The 27,423-nt window shown below is 39.3% G+C and overlaps 1 protein-coding gene across 2 annotated transcripts in view; it reads right to left on the reverse strand.

Moving 5' to 3' along the window:
- Window positions 1–617: 617 nt before the first annotated feature.
- TTC39A (tetratricopeptide repeat domain 39A) overlaps window positions 618–27,423 on the reverse strand; it is a 44,905-nt gene continuing 18,099 nt past the window's right edge. For both annotated transcript variants that reach the window (XM_086842149.1, XM_023932439.2), the window contains exons 4-18: window positions 27,130–27,206; window positions 26,563–26,630; window positions 24,167–24,231; window positions 22,682–22,781; window positions 21,724–21,789; window positions 15,404–15,512; window positions 14,715–14,782; window positions 14,526–14,585; window positions 13,603–13,764; window positions 11,869–11,960; window positions 10,768–10,888; window positions 8,123–8,234; window positions 6,192–6,306; window positions 5,389–5,505; window positions 618–2,447 (exon numbers count right to left, since the gene is read on the reverse strand). In XM_086842149.1, the coding sequence (XP_086698275.1) occupies window positions 2,327–2,447; window positions 5,389–5,505; window positions 6,192–6,306; window positions 8,123–8,234; window positions 10,768–10,888; window positions 11,869–11,960; window positions 13,603–13,764; window positions 14,526–14,585; window positions 14,715–14,782; window positions 15,404–15,512; window positions 21,724–21,789; window positions 22,682–22,781; window positions 24,167–24,231; window positions 26,563–26,630; window positions 27,130–27,206 (1,453 nt within the window). In that variant the 3' untranslated portion in view covers window positions 618–2,326. The remainder of the gene's footprint in view (window positions 2,448–5,388; window positions 5,506–6,191; window positions 6,307–8,122; window positions 8,235–10,767; window positions 10,889–11,868; window positions 11,961–13,602; window positions 13,765–14,525; window positions 14,586–14,714; window positions 14,783–15,403; window positions 15,513–21,723; window positions 21,790–22,681; window positions 22,782–24,166; window positions 24,232–26,562; window positions 26,631–27,129; window positions 27,207–27,423) is intronic.

Genomic DNA, 27,423 nt, shown 5'->3' on the forward strand with positions numbered 1-27,423 from the left:
GTTTGGATCTCTGCCATGGAGGAGCACCAAAATGAAGGAACTGATGAGCAGAATGATGTTGGGCAATTGCAAATGTAACACATCAAAAACTTACACAGTGACAATGCACCAGACCTTCCACTCATCTTTTCCTCCAGTGAATCCATACTATTACAGTCCATAAATCCTCAGTGCATAAGGAAGGTGATTATTTGCTGTGGCTTGGGAGCCAAGGAGTCAGAGTGAAACATCCCCACTGAACTACAAAGCACCCAACTGAAGCTGGAGATCAGGTCCACAGTGTGATTGGTACTGGTGTTTGAGTAAAAATGACTGAAAATCTTAGGTTATGAAAACCTAGGAAAATTTTGGGATTTTCATTGCTGCAAGGCATCAGGAAAGCTGACTGGGTATCACACAGTACATCCTTTGTGTGATATATCTTAGATCAGGCAAAATTGAGTTGTGGGTGAAATTTCAAAGATGAAAAATGAATCTACACTCAGAAGGATTGTTCACTTTCTGCAAAGTACAATTTATGCTAATTTTCACATGGCATTGCCTGCTTAAAAGATGCTAAGGCTGCCAAAATACTTGAAAAGGACACAACTGGAAGAAGAGGCGTTATATGCATGAAGTAGAACAAGAAACTTTTTTTATTCTATACAAAGAATGACTGAATTTTTACACTGAAGTTTTGATGTGCAGCATGTAAATAGCGTAACTGTTTATACTGAATTTTATCTGAATCGAGAAATTTATCGGAACTGAATTTATCTGAGAAAGTCTTTAAACTTTAAAAAATGCATACTTTATCTATGATTTTTAACTTGCAAGGACTTTTATAAAGGATATCTATTTTTAAGACAATGCAAGTTCTCCTTGTTGAGGAACTGGTGGTTCTGTCTCCTTGCATATTAATCTACAGTTATAAAACAAATTTATTTCCTTTGAGGAGGCAAAAGCAGAGCTATAAACTGTCAATTTTCTCTTCTGCTGGGAACAATCACTTTAGAAAGGATATTGACTGTAAGGTACAGAGATATGAATCTTCCTGACAAACGTCTCCATTGGAGAAAAAGGGCTGTCAGAAGACCTCCCATCTCCACCCATCAGAATGGGTAATGGGGAAGAAGCTCTTTCAAAAGGGAGGTAGAAGTGTTCCCCAAAAGCCCAGAGGCATACAGACATGGAGCTAGCCTGGAGAACAGCAAACACGAGGCAAAGCTGTGGTACCACTGACTTCACCAGCTTTCCAGCAAAGCAGGGATTCCATGGCCCAGCTCATTGCTCTATTCTCAAAGCCCCTTGCACAGAAAATCTCCCAAAAGATCAATAAAGAGCAATAAGATAAAGGGCTGTCCTTTGTGCTGAGGGAGCCTGCTCCAGCCTCAGCTTCCTCCCACAGGGAACATCAGCCTTGTACAACAGGGACATCTCAGCTTGGGAATGCTAAAAGCAGTCACTGTAGGAAGGGCTGGGCTGTCACAGTAACTCCTGAATCACTCCAGCCACTGCAGTTGCCATTTCCTAAATGACCTTCAAGGACTTGTGCTTTCACTTTGACATAAGCTTCAGATCATGTTCATTCTGACAAAAGGCATTTCCTCAGAACCTTCCATTGTCAAAGAAGTGATAGAGCTTTATGCTGTCACCACCTTTCCCCTTGGAATCCACAGTAAATTAATTCAGCTGCTACGAGCAGCAGACTTGACAGGAAAACCAAACTAAAGAAAAAGTCAAGGTACTTGCATAAGGGACACCATTATTTTCACCAGCAGGTTTCTTACAGAAGCAAAAATGTGACTGGTAGAAGCTGGTAAAGAGAAGCTTTCTGTGCACAACTAGAAGTGCCCAGGATCCAGAGCCCCTCCCTGCTGTGAGATTTTCTCACACCATTCCAACTAAGCAGGTACTGTGAAAAAGCAGTGCTTCCCTCTCAGCTGCTAGCAGTGTGGATCCAAACAAACATTTAGAACTAACTGAGATTAAATCTGGAAACTTTGAAGTTTTGCTGTTTGGTTTTTTCCAAATGTTCTCCTTTCACTAAGCAAGCTACAACATAAAGTTGCAAATGCAAGAAAAAGGCACACGATTGAAAAATGAATTACACAGATGTAAGTATTCAAAAAGCCACTGTTGGAAAAACAATATTTTTCAGGGTTATGGTTGGTTTGAGAAATTTTTTGCCATGTTATTACAATAGATTAATGTTTTATGCATCACCTTTGAAATTTTAAGTTATTTGGTTTTTCACTGACTTGAAAGAAAAGAAAAAATAATTCTAAAGTGTCAGTAATTTTCTGCACCAAAGTTTGCAACAAACAGAACATCAAAGAAGAAAAAGTTACGACACTGCCGAGGCTCCACAGTGCATTCCATTTTCTGGGGCGGATTTGGCTTGGTGCAGGGCAGCTTGAATTCTGAAATGTGTCCTTGTTTCCATGGAGTAATTCTTGTAGTTTTGTCTGAAACAAAAGATCCACTCCAATGAATATATATTTTAAAAACATTTCTAGGTTATCTTTGTATTACTGTTTTAAGCAAAACAACAGTAGACAGCAAAAAATGCTTTCTTCACAAGCTCCTTTGTTGCCTACTCTAAAATACAAGGCATGTGTTCCTGGCCAAACAATGCAGCTCTTTGTTCTTTATTTGTAGTTCTACTGTCTGGCAATTACCAGAAAAATATAGCTTAATAAGAAATTTAATCTGGTCCACTCAATCAAAATATTGAGTCCATATTAATTATCTGTAACATCCACTTAGTTTACATTCAGAAATTAGAAAAAATTTTCTCCCTCTCATAATGTAACTGACAGATTTGAATACAAATATTTTCAGCTTTTTAAAAAATCATTTTAATAAGGCAGACTCATTTGAAGAAAGTAAAGAGGAGGGGGAAAAAAAAGAATAAAGAGAGAAGGGAAGCTGTCCTGATTCAGAGGAGGGAAACACCCTGTCTCCATCCTATGGTTGGTAACAATGTGAGAATTCTGCATGTAGGAATTGAAGGCAGACAATTTGCTGCTCCAGAGCTTGGAAAGAGAAAGAGGGCACACACCAGATTCCATATCAGCTTTTGAGGAGCAATTCACCATCCCAGGGAAAGACTGGCAGGATTTCCACCACACACATCTAGTGCCTAGCTCTGCACTGTCATCTGCCTGTAGTTCCCAGTAGTTCTGTCATGCTTTAAAGAGTTACTGAAAGATTCAAAGAACTTGTATTTTCGTGGAAAAGCTTATGTAAAATAAAGAAAATTTGCCCCAGGACCACATAGAAATTACAGATCCTACTTAGTAGGAATTAACATGTCAGCTCCTACAGGATGGATACAGAATCCAGATACAAAAGAGGATTAGACCATGCTAATTTACTTGTAGAAGACATTTGTCATCTTTACAGAAACATAACATTAAGTATTAAACTCTGTGTATCTTAACAGCATTTCAGTTCTAAATTCATAATTCAAACCAAGCATGGCAGTGTGGTATCTGTCTGTGGCAGTGCCAGTCTCTTGGTGAAAACAAGGAATTCCATGCCCATCCTACAGCAGCTTATCATTTTATGTATGCAACACCCAAGAGGCTGACTGAGAAAAGGATGTGGCTGGGTTCTGCTGTGTGCTAATCTGAAACCCCTTGGAATTTTTCCTTTAAATGAAATCAATTTTGTCATGCTGAGCCTGTATTTCTCATGAGTACACTGATATTCTTGTTTGTAGTTTACAGTCATACAAATAGAAATATTTCCATGCATGACCAAGCCAAAACTGTTTATCATCTCATCCCACTCTTTCTCCCAGAGCTGAGGATTCAAGCCAGCAGCAGGACATGGATTTAGGTCAGGCAAATCAAGCATCATGCACCAGCCAAGCGCCTGCTTGCGATCCTGCCAACTGCAAACTGAATTCTGCAGCCCCAACCCCACCAACACTCTGCTCTCCCTCTTGTGGCTGCTGAGACATTCAGTGCTTGTAGCTGAAAGCTCATAAACCCAGAGCATTTTATGGCCACAGGTGGAAATGTAAGAGCTGCACCGTTATTTATGACTGACTGAAACAAGGAGGTGTTTGTAATGAAGGTGGGGGGGGGTTTTTTGGTTTGTTTTTTTAGTTTGTTTGTTTTTTGAATGTCATTACAGTTCTCAAGAGTTCTTTGAGCACAGCAAGTCTGAGTAGCAGCTTTCATGCACTGGGCACAGCATATTTTTCAAGGCTGCTGTCTGTTAAGCCAATCACCTTCTCCTGAGACACTCAGAGCTGACAGGGAAAGGTGCAATGGCCAAGCAGCAATGACGGAAATTTCAGCTGGAATCAGCAGCTCCAAGTCATTCATTTCTAGATCTCTTGTTAAGAGAGACTTGAAAAAAGGAAATGAGGACAGGAGAGGTGTGTTTTGAGGAACATGAAGCCAATTGAAACATTTTTCACTACACTTTGCTAATGCAATTTTTGCTGCTCTTAATATCTTCCATGAGTCTACAGAGAACCAGGCTCAGAAGCACAGGAGATTAAGGACTGCAATATTTTAATTTTGTGCTGACAGGCTTTTGGCATAATCTTTAGTAGGTTTGATTTGCTACTCTGACTTGCAGAGCTGCCTGACTTGGACAAAAAGCAACGTAAAAACTCTGACCTCTCTGACCCAGGGGCAGACATCGGTTTTGTAGCTGCTCACACCTGTGGCAGTGACTCTGCACATCTGGATTCATTCAGGATCCAGGCAGAGGTGAACTACCCTGCTGCTGCTGGATGCTTCAAGAGGGGGAGAGTTGTTTGGGTTGAATTTCCTCCCCACCCATCACAGCCAAAATTTTGACTCAGCAGAGAAATACTGGTTCAGAGGCAAACCCCATATTTTGTTAATTTTATAATAAAGAATACACATGATCAAGTCCAACTTCCCATAAACCTACTTTGCTGGAACAATCAATCCCACAAAACAGTAAAAGCATGTGGTTTAGTTGCCTTGATGAAGATGAAACAATCAAAGAAACCAAGTGTAACCTGAAGCATTATCTTAAATGTATTTCATCAAGGAAAGAAACAGGCACTGCTGGCCATCAATTTAAGTAATGCTATTTTAGCCATAACACAGAGCTTTGATTTAATTTAATACATCTTTTATATGAATAAGCAAATAGACTACAAAGATTATTACATTTTGTTACACATGGATTATTTCTTGTGGAAGCCTTTGACATTCCTATTAAGATATTTAAATTTTTTGACTGAACAAATGTAACACCTACCACTGGAAAGGTCCAAACCAAAGCTAAGGCATGCACACTCCCACTGGAAAAATGAAATGGGTTTCCATGATATTAATGAAATTATTCTGCTTCCTGCTAACCAGTAAAACACCAAACTGATTCATGAGACACCAACACAGGCTTTTCACTTACTTTGCTTTTTCCAGAAGTTTTATTGCTTCTTCTCTTCTATCCTGGTCCAGATACAGTATCGCCAGCTCCAGCAAGGCATTTGGAATTAGATAATGGTCATATTTTATCTTCTTCTCACTGCATTGGAAAAGAAATAGCCTAGAGACCTTGAAATGATATATTGTTTCCCTCATTTAACAGCTCCAAACACAAATAAATAGGAGATTACCTAAGATCAGAAGGAGCTATCAATCTCTGTTACAACACTTGTCATGTTCTCTATCCAAAGCTCCCTTCTGGGATATTAAATGTGTATTTTGCATAAGTGTTCTACACAGTATGTATAATCTCAGGATTAGAAAATAATGCCTTTATTATCAGGGAAGTGTTAGAAAAGATGACAGTATCATGAGCTCCATCCATGTGAGCTGACAAAAGAGGTGCCATTCACCACATGATGTGCAGAAGTTCCCAGTGCAATCATGCTCCCACCTGTCTCTGCAGAGTGCATTTGGCTTTTTGGGTACAGCTTCTTGATGACTGGGAAGAGGAAGGGGCAATAAAAGCTAAGTGGTATCTGAAAAATTTTGTGCACCTTCAGCTCCCCAAAAAGGAGAAAATACCTCATTATTTAAAAATAAAAATATAAACTGAAGATTTGACATTCTTCAACACATGGCTAGTAACAGTGGAAATTAAAATTGAAATACCTTGAAGCAAACACTAAAGATACTGCAGTCCTGTCCTTTCTATTCATATCATGGTTGCATCTCCTCTTACTTGAAACTCAAGAGCTCTCCTACATGCCAGGTATGAAAACTTACTTTAAATAGATGTAATTAAAATGGTCTTCTGCTTCTGAGATCTTGCCCAAATGCTTGAAGCATAATCCCTTTAACAGCTTTATCACACACCGGTCATCTGCCAGTAGTTCTGTAGCTGCAGAAGGAAATAAATGGCACATTTTAGAAAACTCTACAACAGAGGAGACTTTTCAGCCTGTAGGGAAACTTTTCAAAGGTTAAATGTGAGCACAGTCCATCTGCTGAAACACAGGAAAGAACTAATTGGTGAATTTAATTTAATGCAGAGACAAACACACATCAACCTTTCCATGAATTGATCCAACTTTGTCCAAAAATTGTTGGGCTGTTCTTTCTCTCCCTATTCCCACTGAGACTATTCCAGAGTCTTACTGCTCTGACACATAAAAAACTAATTTAAGGTCATTTGATCATTTTGTAAATACTGAAGTCCAGTTTACAGTATCTCAGCCCTTTGCTTTTACTGCCCTGTACAGCTCTTCTGCTTCCTGACATGGCCAATAGACAAGAATGCTGTCAATTCTCTATCTGCATTTGGCTAAATAAAAATATGTGAAACTTTGCTATCTGTACATCACATCTTACCCTTCTTTTAAGTTTATACTTCTGAGAGCCCAGAGTGTTACCCGTTTCACCTAGTTCAAAATCCTTACTATCAACATTTCTTCTCCATCAGAAAGTTTCTGCATAATACATATCAAGGAAAAAGTCTGGGTTTTTCATAGCTGATCCATACAGGCAGCTTACTCTTAAAAGTTTACAGGCAAAACCTTCAGCTTGATTGCTCATTTCCAATTCATTAAATATGCCTGAAAACAGCAAGTCAATATCTGGAACAGGCAGCACTTTAAATTGTTACCATGTTTAAAATATATCCCACTTTTCAATTAAATGTCCTCATACTGTTCTACAAACATGAATCTGCTACAAATCCCTGTAAAATGCAGCCTGAGCCACAATTTTCCAACTAAGAAAAAAGGCAACAGGGAAATACTTCACTCATTTAAAATGATGAAACAAAATAGGTGACAAGGTGAAAAGGTCAAAGGCCCTTTTCTAAGATGTTACCTTCACTAAAAATATTTTCCCATTCTCTTATTCAATTAATTAAAAATAGATAGTTTTAGCCAGTCTTTCAAGCAACCCTTTCAAATCTTGTGTAACTCACTGCACAGGAGTCCAAGGCCTTAGAAAAGACTGCAATGCAGTATTTTAGCCTATATTCCTTTGTGAACAGGGGCTTGATCCTTTTGCAGGAAGGTTGTATATAATAGCAATAAGATCAAATATTGATCAAGGAAAAACTCTGAGAAATGCTGTGCAGACTGCTTGCACTCCCATAGGAACTGGGAAAGACTGACAAGAAATAAACACCGATTCAATTTTCCCATGGATAGCTAATTAAGAGACTGACAGAAAATGTGGTAACAGAGCCTGTTTCAGTTTAATCCCATATTGTGCTCATTGAAAGGCCATCCCTGGTGTCCTGGATTTCTGCAGCACACTGGTGACATCAGAACACTCAGCCCAAAGGTCACATCACAAACTGACAGCACTTCTAAAACAAAAAAACAACTCCTCTCCTATTTGTCCTTCAAAACTGAGGATAACAAAATCTGAGGATAACAAAGCTTCAGGATCCAGGTAATCAAGTCAATGAACATCATATTGATTTAGCAAAATAAACAGACCTTTATCACATGTCATAAACCATTCCTAACACACATCTTTGGACGGAAAATCACTTGCATTATTTTAAGTTATTGCTATGTTAAAAGCAAAAAATATTCCTATCTGCTTAAACAGTTTATGGTTTCATTATCTATGTTCCTCCTGTGACCCAATTAACTTTACTAATGAGTGTGTCTCTATTCACAGATAATATCTCTAGCTATTAAAGTGTAAAATAACTGCTTAAAACCACTGGTTACCTGAGCTTCTTGCCAGTGCTTCTTCTGCTTCATTTAAAGTCTCTAACATGCCTTCTGTTAAGTTTGGACATTTTCCAATTACAGCGTAGCCATTCCAGATATACATCATTTCCTGGGGTCAGGGAGAAATGACAGCACTGGATAAATGTAGTTGTCAAATACTTCAGTTTATCTCTGCATGATGAAAAAGTTACAGATTCCTTAAATAAAGTCAATTTGTCAAAATGTATTTTCATGGCAACTGAAAACTTGTTACACTGATTTTCAGAAGAAATTAGCCCTGGAAGACACCTCAAGAGCCACTTACTGCACACAATGCAAAGGAGATTGCTTGAACAGAATGCAAACATATTCTCACAGAAGAAGGCAAGTACCAACAAAACAGACTTAAAACATTCGCAGCACATGCTAATTGTCCCTTCATTAAAGTCGTCTCTTGTTTTTCAGTTCTATCCTAGCAAAGGCAGTAATATCCATAAATATCTGCAATGTACTGCTTCCACAGGAAAAGTATGAAATCTCAGGACAGCAAGACAAACCAAAAATAAAACCAAACCCTTTAACCTTTAAGCCAAGTTTCAAACAGACAGAATTTTAAATCTGAACTGTAAACCTTTTACATTCCTCAGGTTTGTTTGATGTTCCCAAAGAAAGTAATTTCTTTATTATTCAACTGTCCTTAGGGTAAGTTTTATTAAAAGTTACTGTCCAAATTCCTATTTGCTATTGTGGTTCTTAGAGTATAGCACCAAATGTGACCATTGCTACTACCAATCACTAAGTGAAAGATTAAAATATTATATAGACTTACAAATGGCCTTCATGACATATTATTTAATCATAAAATCACAGAACATCCTGAGTTGGCAGGGACCCACCAGGACCATTGAGTCCAGCCCAATTGCACCCCAGGAACACCACCCTGTGCCTGAGAGCGTTGTCTAAAACTTCTTGAGTTCTGTCAGGCTGGTGCTGTGCCCATTCCCTGGGGAGCCTGGTTAGTACCCAACCACCCTCTGGGTGAAGAACCTTTACTTTTTACTTAATACCCAGCCTAAACCTTCCCTGACACAGCTTCATGTCATTCCCTCATGTCCTGTCACTGACCACCAGAGAGAACAGATCAGTGTCTGATATATTAGTTCTATTTATTTACATGATCTTATCTGCATGTGATAATTTAAAGCATTTAGATAAAATTTCTATATGGAAGAACTGAATTGTGGAACTACAGCAGAGAAAAAAAAAAGCAAAAAAAAAAGCTCTCAGGCTAGAATAGCTGAAACAGCATGTTAACTCCAGTCACTATTGCTTTCACCATCTGGTCTCTGTTGATTGGAAAACCTGTGCTGAGTTTACAGGGCCTGGTCCAGATTCATTAACATGGTTTTCAAACAGAAGTATTCAAATCACATTTATTCAAGCTAAACCTCTGAGCTAAGACTTGCTTATGGACTCACTCTTTCCAGTAAGTCTCCTGATAATGAAAAGAAAAATCCTGGAGATGAGATTCTGTCCCCAGTTCCACATCCATTAAGTGCTTTTATCTGTTCAGCTGCGGCATCTGCTGCCTTGGAAACGCAACTGCACAGCAGCCAAGGACACGGTGCCCAGCCAGAGAGCTCCTGGTACAGAAACCTGCTCTGTCAAAATCCCATCAGGACAGCCCAGCCAAACCCCAGGTGTGTGCACTCCTTCCTCTCTGAAATCTGAAAGGCACATCAAAGTAACCTAATTATTTCTCTCACTTCAGTCTTACTAGTGGAACGTGGCCCCTGGTGAATACCCACGCTCTGCTGTAACAACTATTTCAGGAGGCACAGTGTCACGTAGCCCTGGTGGGCTGGGGAGTGGTCTCCAAGAGGTTCTTCTTATTCTGGCATTTCCTTAAAGAGTATTTACTAATTATCCATCTTTTTCTTAAAAACACAACAGCTCAAAGTGCTGCAAGTGTTAACACCACTGTACTTGGCAAATCCCTGGACTTAAACCCCTTTCATGTTCTTTTATCCATGTTCTTTGTAGACAGATTTTTCTAAGTGCAATGGGTGTCTCATACAGCTGCCCACAGGGAACAGGCCAGCATTACAGGGTTAAAAAAATTTAAACAAAAACCCCAGCAGCCACAGTGGTTTTCTCACAGAGGGGCCGAAGGATTCAGTTGTTTCATCCCAGCACCCATGAGCTGCTCTGGAGAGCACCAAACTGCAAACACTCAGGGCACATTAAACAGCTCCTTACATGCAGTCCCCAAACCCTCCATTGTTTCCTTGACACCGACCCTCCTTGTACCTTATAGTCCTCTGTTAGCAAATGACATGACAGAAGAGACCCAGGGCAAAGTTCCTCCAAAGGGAACCAAAAGAAAGCTGTTGGGAGCACGCTACTCTATAGCTGGAATAATGAGTTACACATGCAACACATTTACGTGTCACAAACAGCTGGCTGGGTTCCCTGTGGCTGGTGCATGCCCCAGTTTTACAGCATTCCTCACATTCATCTGGCTTCGCTTTGGGAACATTCCAGTCTCCTGCCGAGGTTTTACCTTAGAAACACGGAAAGATACTATTCCAATTATCTCGGGTTTATTTCTCTAAATTAAAAAAATGTTGAAAAGGGGGCATGTTTGGGTATTTCTAACTTACCAAAGGTGGGACAGGCAAAGGAACAGGGTTTGAGGAGAGATACCGTCGTGCTTTCCGAATTGCAAACTTTTCTGTGGGCAGAGATTTCCCCGCAATTTTCAGTTTCAGACTGGGAACAATCCTGAAAGTTTAAAGGAAAACTTAAGGAATTTTTCCCCTGTGAACCTCTGAGACGAAGACATTCAAACTTAAAAAAAAACAAAAACAAAAATCAAACCAAGGAGAACTTAAAAAAGCTGTTGCACACTGGGCTATTTCTACCTTGGGGAAGCTGAGCAATACATACTCACAAAAGCTGTCTTTATGCAGGGCACGTTTATCTCTAGGCTTCCTCTTTAATCAAGCAGGAGGAGAGGGACTCTTCCCCACTGAAAGATTAAATTAGATGATGCACCTGACTTATAAAGGGCTCATCTCTCTTCACAGACTAAGAAAGAGGCAAACTAGCTTTTGTCTTTCCATTCTCCCAAAGCCTAAAACTATTTACTTCATAGTGGATTTCAAATTCGGTGAAATCTGTTTATAATGATTACAAAAGACAGAGAAAACTTGGAAAAAGTACTGTAATCACATTAAAAAAGAATTTGATCTCATATAAAAATTGTAAACCCTAAAGTAACCAAATTCTCTTTGCCCCAGCAAGCCTTTTTGAGCTTAAATATGAGACTACCACAGTGGGGTTATCTCACTGTGTTTATAATGCATAGATTCACATGCACATTTAATAATTTCTTACTTCTCTGAGACTCAGAACCCAAGAATCAAATTGTGCTGATGTTCCCACTAAGGAAGAACACAACTTGCAGCACAATCCATTGAAGGCTTTCACATCTTACATTCCATTTTGATTAAAGGAAGCAAGTGAAAAAGAATGTATTTACATGGAACAGCAGCAGCCACTGTATGGCCAGGAGAAATCTGCTGTCTGAACTCAGGGTCCACTTTAGTCTAAAGGATGTTGAACTCTGCAATTTCTTACCAATCCAATGCTATTTGCACAATTCTTCAAATCTGCATGATGAATAATTTTTCCTCTCTTCCCCCAACACTGTGACATGAAAAGATTGTAAATTGTTGTAACTGTGAGTTTGCAAATTTTACCTAAATAATTCAACTTCGCTGTCTCCAAAAGGACTGCAGTCATCTGGTCCAAACATACTGAGATAAGCAGCTTTCATGTAAATGTAAGTAGCCTGCAAATGCAATGAAGAATATCTATACAGAAAAATAAATTTATATCACCTTTATTCATATAAAGAAAAAAAAATATTTAGCAACCCCTTTATTTATATGAAGTAAAAACCAGCAATATAAAGGGAAGAAGTTGCTGCTTTTGCTCACAGTCCTACAAAAACTTAAGAGATAAGTATTTTAGAAAGTGAGCATAGAATATTGTTTTTAAATCATGTATGTGTTATTTTAGTATGTATTAGCTTATAGTTTGTGTCCAAATTCCAAGAAAAAAATCTCATACTTAAGTAAGTTTTTAATACTCCTAGGAACACACGCTAGAAAACCTAAGATAAGGTCATGCTCAGAGGAAAAATTTAATATTATACAGTCTCTGTGTCCCATCACCATTTGGTAACATATCCCAAATAGTAGGTTCTAGAAAACAGTCACTCCCTGGAGTTCAGAAGAGCAGACTTTGGCCTCTTCAGGGATCTAAGAGGTCGAGCACCACGAGATAAAGCCCTAGAGGGAAGAGGGGCCCATGAAATCTGGTTAATATTCAAGGATCACCTCCTCCAAGCCCAGGAGCAATGCATCCTAAAAAAAGAGGAAGTCAGGCAAAAACCCCTGGAGGCCCATGTGGTGAAAAATGATCTACTGGAGAAACTCAAGACACAAAAAGGAAACCTACAGAGGGTGAAGGGAAGGACATGTAGCCTGGGAGGAATATAGAGAAATTGTCTGAACAGCCAGGTTAAGAAAACTAAAGCCCTGATGTCTGGTCAGGGATGGAAAGAACAAGAAGGAAAGACTCTATAGGTATGTTGGTGATAAAAGGAACGCTAGAGAAAATGTGGGCACTCTCGGGAAGAAAACAGGAGATAAGGCAAACCCAGGATCTGAAGAAGGGTGAGGAACTCTGACTTTTTCTCCTCAGTCTTCACCATCAAGTGCCCCAGCCTCCCTGCCTCAGGGAGGGTCAAAGAAGGCAAAGGCAGAGAATGTGAGATGAACTGCCCAGGGCAGGAGAAGTTTGGGTTCAAGATCATCTAATGAACCTGAAGGTCCACAAGATCATGTATCCCGAGGGATATGGTGAATGATGTTGCTAAGCCACTGGCCATCATATCTGTGAAGTCAAGCCAGTCCAAGAAAATTCCCCCTAACTGGAATGGGGGAAACAGCCCCCATTTGGAAAAAGGCAAAAAGGGAAGAAAAAGGGAGGAAAGCTACCAGGGTTCTGGATTGAAGAGCTGATCCCTTCCAGATGCACTGGGATAGGCACCACTTCTAATTGTATTTATTACCCTGGAGGCACCTCCATGGCTAACCTCACTCATCAGCACAAGAGCTTTTATCCACAGCATAATGAAAGAAATGGCAACTTGCACCATTAATTGCAACATTTGATGACACAACAAGTCAATACACAGCATCTCTAACAAGCTGCTCTTCATCTACCAGTTGGGCCCAAAATATTTCTGCTTGCCCACCATCTGTTCAGATTCGAATGTTTGCAATTCACATCATTCTGTAGCACTCACAGCAGGCCAGGTTTTACTTTGCAGTCTGTACCTTCAAAGCTACAAAAAATCAACTCAATTTGCCTGAAAGTTAATACATGCTACAGGTCCTCCTGCCCTCCTGTTCTGCTGAACTTACCTTTGACCATGTGTTTTCCTTGCTCAGCAGGTCTGCGTAGAAAAAAGCCATCTTCCACTGGCGCTTGTAGGTGAAGCACCACATCAGCTCCCAGTAGCACATGTGATGAAACTGCTTCCAGTACTGCTGAGCTTCGCAGCATTCCTCGTACCTATTGACTGCCTGCACACAGAGATTTCCAAACACTGCCTCAGTCAGGTGTAAATGCACAGACAGAGGAGCTGGAACACACACTGGGGCTCCAGGATCTGCCTGCATGGCCCTAGCAGCTTCCAAATTATTGACAGCCCAGTGTTTCCCAACATCTCTTGGTTACACAGAGATTCTTGGCTACACAGTCATCCTTGTGGTAGCAAGTTTACCCTGCCACAGAGCTCCCCATTCCTGAAAGTTATGTTTCTAAGCATACCCAAAATGAATGCTTGTGTCTCAGGAAATTAGGGAACTGAAGGCAGAGGACAGATGCTCAGCTGACATTTATTGCTGCACTTCTATGGATTTCAAGGGAGCTACTGCCCTGAGCACCACTTGATACTCTGGTCTCAGAGTATTTTGGACATGCATTTCTCATCTTAATTTTTTCAAGTCTTTTATGACTCTCTGTTCACACTGAAGGCAAAGGATTACCACTGGGTCTCATTAAAGACACAATCTGCTGCAGGATGGGAAAAACAATGATAAAACTATGTCATTAATCCTGGTGAACTAGATTATCACCAGAAATCGTGAGGAGTAGCAAAATGAGGTGGAGACACAAGTTAGTCAAAGTAGTTTAGAACATTCCTATTTGTAACTCAATAAACTACAAATTACATATAGGCCAAAGCCAAAGGAAGCATTAGCCAAAAAGGAAGCAACATTCCTGGAGGAATTTTTCTAAAGCCTGTGAAATTTACTTTCTCAAGAGAAAAATGATTACTTACCGCATCAATATTACCCTTTAGTGTTTCTATCCTGCCTGCAAAAAACAGGAATATGGCTCCCTGTAATAAATAATAATAAAAATACAAGTATTCTATAACAGTTTTCAATCTGACCATACAGTCTAGATCTTTGATTTTTGGCACAAAAACATTAAATGATCACACCAAATAAATTATGATTTATTTTACCTTTGGATAGCGTGCCAAGTAAGGCTTAAGTAGTTTTTCTGCCTCCTCAACATTTCCTTTTCCTGTCCCTAGAATATGTAAAAATGCAAGTGATAAAAATCGTTAGAAAACAAAGCAAAAAAAAACAAAACAGGAATGCAAGTTACTGATTTTCAATCCTCAACTGGCCAACATGCTGGCTCCTCTCTCCACTAAGTAAGCCACAAATACAAGTTGGTGCTGCACTAAGGCAGCAGCAGGAAGCCCTCAAAACATTGTGCTTCCTGACTTGAAAACTCAGGCACAGACAAACACATTTTGTAGAATGATTTAACAGGAGATAACACTGAAGTACACATTAGTGGGAAGCTGACACAAAAATCCAGTGTCAACAAAGTAATTATCACTTACAGCCATTATTTTAACTTCCCCAGTAATGTATCTGACTAAAACAGATTTAGTTCTCACAACTTTCTTGGCCATCCCCAGAGTCTCCCTTCTCACATGGAAAACACACATCCATCTCAAAAACTAAAATACAGTCTTCACACAGTCTTCAGTTGTGGTCATTACTGATCATATGACCCACAAATGAGCTACATTTAACCTGGTTACAGACAGGTGACAACAAATAGGTGACAGAATCATCTTTTTCCCCTCATGACCCACAAGAGCTAATCAAATCCAAGAGTTATTATAAGCAATCTTACCTAACACAAAGGTCATGAAAGTATGATAGCAAAGCAACAGCATGGTACACAGCACCGACCTAAAGCTGTACGATGATGCTCCTTCTTGAAGCTGCAGCAGACCATGTTCCTGTGCAAAGAGAGGGAGGGGGACAAGGTGTTGGAAAAGAACCCGTGCTGTGTTTTGCTGGCTTAACTTCTGCAGGGTCAGCTACAGGTTGCTCACTCACCAAATTCCCCAAAAAGCACTGACAAATTCCTCAAAAGGCACTGATTGCTTATCCAGCAATCAAAGATAAAAATACATCTATTCATTTGTCTAGGTTTTTCATGGAGTTACTGCTTAGCCTGGAAAACACTCGGTGACAGAGCAGCAACTTGGGATGTATTACATGGTTAACATAAGAAAATGAGAGACAACTTATCACTGTGACCCAAGTGCTGCTAAACAGCATTCCAGAAACAAAACACAGGGTTTTGAAAAGCAAGGCAAAACCCACAAATCACCATTGTACAGTGTATTCTTCTTTGCTGTGGTTCACTGCACTGAAGAGTTAAAGGTATCAAGAAAATAAAATCTGCAATGAGCAGAGCAAAAGATACCAGGACAAAAAGACATTTTAAAGTATGCCAAGAACAAAAGGAGCTTTGCAGTGATGTTGGCCCACTGCTACCAGTGGAAAAATATGATGAAAAGAAGAGTATTTCTGTTCCCTTTGGGAAGAACTAAAGCAATCAAGTATAACACCGTGTTCATAGTCGATGACAGCATGATGGATAACCAACTTTAGGGATTCTAGTTCCTGAGGCAAGAGCATTTATCAGCCCATTCTAGGACTAGTTCCATGATATCAGCAGCAAGAATATAAATATGCAAATGTATCAAACAAGAGATCTGCCTGCTTGAGAATATGCACAGTAAGATATCCACTGTCTGCTGGGACAAAATCTGTTTAAAAGTCACTCCGTCACTGCAGGTCAAGGTCACTGGAACACGATGTGTGTGACTACAAGGACACCCTTTCAAACTACACTATAAATAGGAACCCTGAGAGATGTCAGAGGCACTGGGAAAGGCATTGGGGAGAGCCCTCAGAGCATGATCCCAGCACAGATTTACATCTTTTGTATGTCCTTGTTGACTGAGGGGTGTTACACCACCACGCCTTCATTGCTTACTGTGTAAACACTGAAGCCTGTAATCATATTCCCATTTTCCTCAGACATCTATTTTTATTATTGCACTTAATAGTGCAGTTAATTGTTTTCACATAAATACAGGGGGTTGTGATTTCTCTTTGTTATTTATTTTTAAAACTCAATGTATTATATTAATTACTGCTATAAGGAAAAATATGACTCATATTTGCAGATCAATTATTATAACATCTAGCTGGGACAAAGTAATGAAAATACTGACTTGCATGTCACTACAAAAGAAATTAAAAGACAGTAAAATCATTACAGAAAAATCAGTGACTTAATGGAAATCAAGTACTTAGCAAAATAAAACCAGTTTAATTTTCTGCTGAGAGAAGTTTGATTGACACAAATAAGTAACAAAATATGATGTATTCAACATTTTCAAACTGCCTAGATGAAACCCAGAAATATTTGTATTTTTAAGAAGTAGCACTTCAAGGTAGAAGTAAAACAAAACATTCCATGGAATGAATTTTGGCAAAAAAATTCCAAAGTATATTTCCAAAGTACACTTTTTGCAATAAAAAAATCTTCAGGCTTGATATTTCACTGAGCCTTTACTGACACTAGGCCTTACAGCATTTAATATCTTTCATATTATATGAAATATATATATCAAATTAATACGAACAGCACTAAGAATGATTCAAACAGACTTTGTCATATAAAATAATGTAACCTTTGTCAAGTTGATCTCAATTATGTTTTAGTCTCAAAAGCATATTTGAGCGCAGTCAAACACAAAGTTATAATCTGTATGGACAAGGAATGAACCCACACCCACCTTACACAGGACTGCATCCTGGATAGCAGTAACTGGATTAAGAATAATGCCCAATCAGAAAAGGGCTGCAAATCTAAACCACCCTTAATTCTAAATTATTGAACTGAGTAGTTACACAGGCATGAGAAGCTCACTGAGCAAGTTAGTTCACTCTGTGGAATGTCCACAAGCCTAGCTAGTCCAGCAGAGGTACTAAAAGCTGTTTACTTTTCACTCTGCCACCTGAATATCCCAAACTTTCTGTATTAAAGTAATAACAACCAGTAGAAGACACAGTCTAAATGAAAGAAGTCTATAAGTAGTTGTTATTAGCACTGCTTGTAAAATACACTGCAGCAAAGCTGCTTCTTCTCAAAAAAATCTCTTTCCAACTGCTTCTCTTACAATGGGATATCCAGAAAATAGGAATATGAAGGGTGTCACTGGGAATCATGCTTTACATCCCACACTCCCTAGCTGGCCTCCTGAGGCTCCCTGTGTGCCTGGCAGAGGCAGAGGTTCTCCTCTAAGGAACAGTTTGGCACAGCAGCCTGGATCAGGCACATGGATCACTTTTCAAGCACCACCCTTTCTCCACTGGGAGCCTGCAGGGATTAGCCTACAACCCCCATCAGCCAAGGGAGTGCCAGGAGCTGGGCAATGCAAGGCTCTCTGGGATCAGACGGAGGATCTGGGAACCAAATCACAAGCAGCTACTTGAGCCTAAGGAGTAACTCTGCAAACACACTGCACTCACTTAGGGACTGGCACCAGTGAGTACATTATATTTAATTGTCAGGACACACCTTCTAACCATAAATGACCCATAACTATCTCCCACACCTATGTCACAACTGATAGAAGCAATCCCAGAACATCAGGAATGAGCCTCCAAACATCTATTACAGGGCATTTTGCAACAATATAAAGCAGATGTCAAAGCAGTAAGTGTTCATCATTTTTCCAGAAAGATAGTTTTGTAATTTCCCTAATTGACACTAACACATTTCAGTTTTATTTTCACACAAAACATAAACTGTTCTGAAGGATACAAAGAAGAGCACAGAGCAGACATGTTCCAGTGTGGTAACTCAGCCTTCTGTGCAAGCTCCTCATGACATCTCACAGTCTAATTCCCAAGACTGTCACTATATTATATTATATCAGTATCTCATTGATTGAATTGGTGTCCCAAGACATCCAATGCTCTGTCATTCAGGACTCCCCACGTGAGCACCAGAGATTCCCACAGCAGTTGCATGATGAACAAGGACAATTCTCAAAATCATTATCAGACAACACTGAGACTGGTTCATATTTATTTCAGCTGTTACTAACTAAAATCCATTGATTTTCCTGAAGCAAAAATAATTGGCTGTTATTTTAAAATAATTCTTTTTATTAGGGATCTTGACCACTAAAGCAAAGCAAGGTCATTTTTCATGTCCCATGGCCTGATCACATTGCTGCAGGTTTAGCAAAGAGGATGGATACTACTAATAGCTTTACAAAGAACTGACAAATTAAGCTGATAGACAGGGTATTTGAATGTACCCCATTAAACAATATTAGATTTAAGCTTCATTTAAAATTTGAAGAGATCAAAATGCAATTCAAAAGAGATACTTAGTGAGAAACTGGAATTCAATTTATTAGAAATTGACACATCAAGAACATTCTTCAGCTTTGGAAAAAATGTCCTCCCACATTAAAAAAAAAAAAAAAGTATCATTTGAAAGAAATTGGTTCTATCTGACAGTTTCTGACAGTTTTCCTGCCTTCCTGTGAAATCATGCTGTCATCTGACCCTCTGACAAATTGCACTTAACATATGGTAAGCTCATGTCAAACTGTTATACAGTTTAGCAGCACAGCATTTGTAATCACCTATAAAATAAGCACAAGAGTAAATATTAGCCTGGGACCTGGCAGAGGAGCCAGTGAGGAGGATTCAGGCTTCCAGGGAGACAGTGCAAGGAGTCTCCTGCTCTCACGTCACTGGGCACGTCACAGGTTAGTCCCAGTTTAACACCCAAGTGCAGATGGGACACAGACTCCACCTACTGCCCAGTGAGGCTGCTGTGCTCCCCAGCACAGGGTGCTGACACACCTCTGCCCACAAGGAATTTCTCTCAAAAGTGGGCAAAACTGCACAGAACTTCATTGCCCAAATGTGGGGCTGTGCTACTAAACACAAACCCATGATTTGACTAATGATGCAAAGGAAAGGAGCTTAAACAGTGTGAAGGGCACAGCTGGCACATCCTGGACTGGAAGGGAACAAACATGGCCACAGGCTACTTTTTCTATTTTCTTGATCTTATCCCACTTACTATTTTGAGACTCCAGACTGCTGTTAAGTTGATCATGGTGTCCACAGTGCCCACAAATGGCTTAGGAAGTGCTGGAGCTCTGGGCATGTCCTCATTTGCTGTTCCCCACGACATGACTCATAGATGAGGAGTGTCCCCAGGGGCAAACCTGCTGGCTTTGAGGCACATTGGTATCGTGGGGGATCACACAATGTAATATCCAGTTCTAATAAACACATGACCCACACTAAAATCCAGCTGTCCTGCAGTGCACTATAGCTCTCCCAGGTAAACAGCAAACAGCTCAAGGCACTGACCATGACTCTGCTGCACAATCTGATACTCAGAGTAAGCATTTAAAGGAAAAGACTGCAGAATCAAACACAGGTGTACTGTACTCCTGGACAAGTGCAGCACAGATGAACAAATTTTCCTCTCTTCTGTCACTGTCTCTTTCACCCTCTAGACTCGTCTACTGTCTTGTTGCAAACTTTGGAAAACCACCAAGGAAAGGACTGCACATGCAATTGCAATTTTGCTTTTGCCTTTAGGCACCTGACTCACAAATGTTATATGCTGAAAGACTTTCTTAGGATGTTAAAATAAATGGCCATCAATGAACTTTGATCAACATGTTTAAAATGTTCCTTTGTGTGGTGTGCAAACAACAGGGTTTTGCTCAAATTTATGGTAATCTAGGTCATGCTTCAGTGAGTTATTAAGGAACTGTAATAGGAGCTGACTCATCAACACAAACATCAGCCCACTTGCAGACATTCAAGATATCCCAGGGCCAAATGAAAACTCCATTGGAGGGACAATTTCCATCTGCAGGAGTAAGATGAGTGTTCACCAAAGTATTCCCAGAACTCTGCTCAGTACGTGAATTGCATTTACATTTCTAAGAGAATATTTTGCTTTAAATGCTCTGTTGTTGAAACTGACAGGTAGAACTATTTGATTTGTGCTGTGAAGTAGCTCCTGGTCATGTCTTGGAAGTTTCTAAACTGTAATCCACACTCTGCTCCTTGCTTTTAAGGAAGACATTTTATTTTCCAATATAAGATCCTGTAAACCAGTAAAATGGTGATGACAGTCATTCACCTGCCATGTAAGGCTTCAGCTCTGATTAAAAAAAAGACACTTTTTTCCCTTAAAACTTGTTTTGTAAATAGAAAGTATTATAAAAGAATTAAAACTTAACTTATTCTCATGGCTTTTCTAGTGCTTGCATCAGACATTGACCTTACCCAGCATTTATGAAAAATGTGGCTAGTGGTTTAGGTTAAAGGGATCATGTTCTGCATCACGTTTTCTTAACCCAGGAGCCCTGCTTTGAGTGAATTTTGTGTTCTGCTGGTAGAGAGACAAGGGCAGATAAAAGGTAACAAGGCCAAGATACTCCCAACAATTCAGTATTCTTTTGAAACAGCAGATCCATAAAGCAGTAGCACAGCTCTTTCTCATCATCATGTGAATTTTCTGGTGCTCCATTACTGAACTTCTTTCCTCAAACAACATAGATCAGACTGGTTACTCTACAGGCAAAAAAGCACTTACTCCCTTAGAAAGGAGAATTTAGGTGCCACACTCAAATTTCCAGTTGCTATTAAAGCAGTAATGAAATAGATTTCCCCCCCACCCCGTCATGCAAGAACCTGTCAGGAACATTCAGACCCCATAATGACAGTAACTACCAAGGAAGCTATATAAATATATTAAAGGCTAAGAATATACTTTTGGCTACAGATTTCTGAGCACAAGTCTGCATAAAAAGGCCAGTAACTAAAACCTAAATATGTTGACATCCCTGTATTAGTCATTTCCTTTACCATGTTTCACAACTGTTTCAACACTGAACAATTGTATGAAAACCTTTCAAGAGCAATAGTTCAGACAAAAATATAAAGCAAAACTGAGATGTATGAAGCATCAGTGCCACAGTGCACCTGTGTGATACCAGAGGGCTACAGCTAATGTGAGAAAGAGGAGAGAAACTCCTGTCTTTGTCTTTTAATTTAAGAGTGAGAGGAATGTACCAATAATATTTAGTTCACATTTACCTTATTACCAGAAAATCCAACAAACTCCAGTAATCTCAGAATCCGTGCAGGAAACATGGACAAGGTCTACAGAGAAAAATATAAGAGTTATGCAATAACAGACTTTCTGCCTTTCAGCTACCAATTGCCTCCTACAATTTTTCCAAGCACAATAAATGACTAATAAAATTACTAAAATCATCTCTATATGACAATTTTCAGGGTAAATGTATAAACCTGCTATATTTTACACACAATTTGAACAGAAATATGTTTAATATAGGTACCTTGTGTCTCCAGGATGCCCTACACAGAAATAGGTACACAGCACATGCTTAGTAACTCCAGTAATTCTTGGATGTTCCAGAAATGCTGGGTTCATACCACACAGTCCATATTTGTTCTTTGTGCAGTAAATCTAATATTTGAGCATGTGCCAGACTCATGCAGAGCAATGCAAGCAAGAGGAAGCTTCAGACACTTTCTGCAGCCCATTCCCTGAACACCCACATCATCCTTCACCATCTCTGGGTCAGTGCCTCCCCAAGAACCATCCTGCACCATTTGCTCACCTGCTTTTCAGCCAGAACACAAGCAACAACAGCCAACAGTGGCTGGAGCAGCACCCCAAACTTCATTCATGTACCCCCCCCCCTTCCAACTGCCCTGTTAACAGCCTGGATCCTGGTAGTTTTCCAAGTGTCAGGTAAAGAATAAGTGGAATTTGACAGGCACAGGCAACTGGTGCACCTGGGCAAGGCTTTTCCTGGCCCTCACACCACGTTGTGGGCAGCAATCTCTTTATTTCTGAAGTGTTATTATCTGATGTTCTCAAACCAGACACTGGGATCCTGCACTGTCAGAGCACATAACTAATTTTAACCACATGATCAGTATGATGCCAGTGGAACTTCTCAGGAATTCAAGTTAGGGTTGTTTTCAGGAGGTAGCAGCTCAGGATAAGAGTGTTGGTACATACCAGGTTAAATGCTCCAACTCCGAGTTTTACACCTCCCTCAAAATGAAGATGGTTCTCTCCTTTGACATAATGTGGGGACTGTATAAGACTGTCCAGCTCCCTGGAAATGCACAAGATTCTGTTAACATGATTAATTATGATTTAATAAGAAAGCAACTCCATTACCTTGAATTACAGAGTAGTCAAAAAAAGACCAATTGGTCATCTCACGCAACTGAGCAACATTTACATTTTGTTGGATCAACAAATCATTTCTGTCACATTACTATCATTAAATTAATTAAAAGCCATGGAATCCTGGAGAGGACTTCCTGTCAAACAGACACAACCAATATTCAACCACATTTCAGCCTGAAAATGTTTCAAGGATGGCTGTTGGGAGCATCACCAAACTTTACTACTGCAAAAAGAGATGATAGGACAGTGCACCAGACTTAAATTAGCAAATTTGACTTGAGTTTCACTAATCCCTGGATTAAGTGAATGTTCAAAAGAATATTTTGTTTTACATAGGAAAAGACAACTGTAATAAACATTCTAAAACGGGTAGATGTATCAGAAATTACTTTCACTCAGTTTTCTAACTTTTATAGATCTCAGCTTTGAAGTGTCCCTTTATTTCCCACATAATCCAGCTCAGTTTTGAACTGGATGAATTTGCTTCCAAACTTCTATAGCTATGTGGTTTTTACACTATTGATTTTTTTAATATATTGTTATTATATTAATAATATATTAATATTATATAATATTATTAATATTTTGTTAATTATTAGGAGAGGAAAAACATTGTTTTAATGGCAACATGCATTTGTGTTCAGGCTGTCACATTTTTATTGAATGGTTGTTCCCAACAACACTATTCCCTGTAAGTGCAGCCTATTGACCTACATTTAGAGTCACCTTCAACCCACACAAACATGGACACTGTCATCTCTCTCCCTTCCAGTGGACTTCTGGAGAACCTGGACTTGTTGCTGTTTTGTGTCTGCTGGGCACAAGACACAGTTTATAATTCTAAAATAAATAAAATATGATGCATATTTAGCCTTCACTTTTTACTGTGCTTCAGGTACTGGTATTAAATGCTCCAAAAAGCTGCAGTTGGAACTATTAAAAAATGCCATTTCATTATGCCGAATGCCTACGAGACCAGCAAATTGTGCTATGCAGACACAATGAACTGCACATCATTTAAAATGGTTTTTCTTCGACATGATTTCAAGGATATAGTACTTGAAGTAGGCAAACCTTGGGAATTAACAGAGCTAGGGTCCACTGTCTCCACAATCCAAATCAACCTTAATGTTAATGTCCTTTGTTGTGCAGAGGATGAGTCTGTGTGGGCTGAGCAAATCTGCAGGCGTGAGGCCCATAATAAAGACTGAGTCAATACAACAGTGATGAATCTGTGAATTGGATAATTTCACCACCAGCACTTTTTCCTTATAGAGTGCACTTAATGACATCATCACTCTGACTCACCTGTAGGTTTGGTAACTGTTTCGGACTTTGATGCCTCCTTTTATGAAGCTGACCATATTCTCATCCTGTTGGAATGGAAACACATTAGCAGTATGAATTTGTAAGCATTATAAAAGGCTTTTTTCTTCTTAAGATTAATACACACCTGGAACATAACCAGCATGATATAGACAATATAAGCCTCTAAGACATAATACATGGATTTAGGATTTCCTTTCTGTACTAACATTTTTTTACTCTGTTTAGACACAAGCATTTTATTTTAATGCTTTCTGTAATCAGTTTAACCCTTGTCACCTTTGAACCATCGCAATTTGCATTAATGAACACAGGACTCAGCTAATAGATGTCACCTAAGGTACATGCATTTGTGGCTCTTTCAAAAAACAGCTTTCTCTCATTTGTCCTTGAATGTAGTTAAGATATATCTGGTGCTGAGCCAGGAAATGTTCACAAGTAAACTGCCTGTCCTTAAGAGTCTGCAGAATACAGTTTCATATCCTAAGAGCAAAGCAGGGTCAGTAAAATTATGCAGGATATGCTCTTTCTGGTTTGAATATTCATATATATATTTGAGATCCATACTAGGAAGATAACATGTTACATGAAAAGCTATAACAAACTGAGAAATTACATAAAAGTTATCTGGGGGACCATTAGTTAGGGGATATTAATTTCATAACTTTTTGGAGGCATTTTCTTGCCTCACTTATATAATCTGTCATTCTGGTTTGTTTTGATGTCTGCTGTTACTTCAAGACAGAAAGTCTACATGTGTTTTAACAGAAGATACCATCACAGAAAAATCATAAGAGGGCATTGTGAAGAAAATAGATTAATTAATTAGATGTACTAAGTACAGCATATTGGGGGGTGCAGCACACCCACCTACGTATAAAGGTTCAGTTATATTTTCCTTTGAACAGGAAGTGGAACAAGGAAGAAAGATGGTTTTAAAACGTTAACACTCAGAATGATACCAACAACAGGGATAACCAATGTGAGAATTTTTCAGCCCTTGAAAAATGCTGAGACCACATTTCATTGGTTTTGGTAATTTTTCTAAGCATCAAAACTAACCTACATCAGTAGCTGGTGGAACCAAGTGCCTCTGTTAAATTTTTCAAACTAGTTCATGTGTTCATGAAAAATTAAACACAGAAAAGAACATGAAGCAAAGAGACCTTTGCAAAAGAGAACAAGAAATCATTTTTGTACTCGTAAATCTCATGTTTCTATAAACATGTTCATAAACAGATATCTGTGAAAATAGCTTTAAAATGCTCCTTTTCTATGGACAGAGAAGTCTCTACCTATAACAGAAAAGTTCTCAAATATGTTCCTTCATAGTTTCAGCTCTCACCCAAACTGCCCCCAGTGCTAGAGGCTACTCATCCCAAAGGAAAATGGAAACACGTAGCTACACTTTGGTCATTTCAAAGTCCATCAGCAGCATTCTAGAAACTACTAGAAGCTTCTCTGATTAAGGGTGTTGCTATGAAGCAATGGTTTCTAACAGAGGGACTTAGCAGATGGCTGAAAAAGGTTACACGGCTCATAAACTGTTGTAAGCAACATAAATCAGAGCCCACCTGGCAACTCCCAAACACTATAAAACCACCACCTGCATTCCATTTCCTATCAGCATCCTTGAGCCAAGAAGCAGCAGCCTTTTTCTGACTGTGGCTGTTATTATCCCCTCGGTAGATGAAGAGGCCCACTTTCATAGAGCAAGTGCAGCCAAATCAAGAAGAAAAATCAGTTATTTCAGCTGTGACTAACAATTTAAATTGCATTCTGGAGCCCTAGCAAGTACTGCTAATGTTGCTCCATCAAACAAATCAAGCTTCCTTAGGACAGAGAGATAAAATCCAAAGAAGAGGGAGAGTACCCCTTTGTTAAAGACAGACAGCTCTGTTAAGGAGAAAGCATGTGTGGGGAGCCTAATGTGTAGGCCATAATTGCTGTTCAAGAACAAACCAGTGAGAAAGCAGCCTTGAGAAAGCAAACACCAGCCAGACCCAAACAAAAGTCCTGCTTGTATTCCAGCACAGCTTCAGTGAACATTCCATCTTTTTATTTTCTTTTTCTAAATCTGATATCCCAACACATCATTTGAAAATTGGTGCTTGCTGCAGTTACATTTCACACATCCAAAAGGGAGTGGGGAGGGGTGTCTTAGGACACTCAGCATTATGTGTGTTGAGGTAAGTATTTTTTAATAATTCTGAGGGAAAATTAAGCATTCTAATATCTGATGAGATAGCCCAGATAAAACCCGAACTTGATCCAGATGAAAGATGCATTAGGTCAAACTATAGCCTTCTACCAGTCCATTTAGGAAAAGAAACCTCTATGGTGTTTTTTCCCCCCAAGAGCCATGCAGGAATTCATACCTGGAGGAATGTGAGCGCTGCTCTCTGAAGTAAACATTCAGCATAACAAATTTCTGCATGGATTTCCTCTAACGTCACACAGAGAGAAGAAAACAAATCAATCAGTCAAAAAGTAATTAAAAAACACTTAGCCCATTAATGTAAGAATAAGATCACGGAGCTCAAACTGAGAAAAATATTTTCCACATTTGCTGTGGTATTTCAGTTCTAGACTACTGATGTAACTCCAAACAGAAATGACACATAGCTACAGAAACTTTGCAGGAATTTTTATGGTGCTTTGCATAAATGCCTGGATCTAGAACCCTTACAGAAATTTCAATATTCCTTTCTAGATATTTCTTTACCCAGCAAATTCTGGGAGTGTTGAGTCAAAAAGCAACAAGACCAGTGATTTTGGATTGGTTACACAGCAATGGTCAAAACACTGACATTTGGTTCAGCAAATGCCAGATCAGTGATTTTGTCAGTGAAATCACAGTTTGCAAGCACATATTGAGTGAAATTCTACAGGATTCAAAACGCTTAAATAAAAAAGGAAAGCGTTACACAAGTGAAAGATGTTACCTTCAGTGAAGTGTTCAAGGCTTTGCCTATGCACAAGGCTGTTGATAGAATCAGCTACAGTAGATTTCTTCCTAAATCTGAAAAAAGTTATTTTGGTCATTCTGAAGAAGAAGCATCAAAACAGAGAACTGTATCTTTCAGCTGGCCACCCACACAGTCACTACATGCCTCCAGAGCTCACTAGCCCCCTGTAATCTCACCACACACACAAACTTCAGCACAGTCCATAGAGAACTTAGTCAACATGGTCCTCCTGGGACCTGGCTCTTACCCTTCATGTGCAGAAATCTGTCT

Source organism: Cyanistes caeruleus, chromosome 9 (genome assembly GCF_971803275.1).
Source record: "Cyanistes caeruleus chromosome 9, bCyaCae1.hap1.1, whole genome shotgun sequence".
Classification (NCBI taxonomy): domain Eukaryota; kingdom Metazoa; phylum Chordata; class Aves; order Passeriformes; family Paridae; genus Cyanistes; species Cyanistes caeruleus.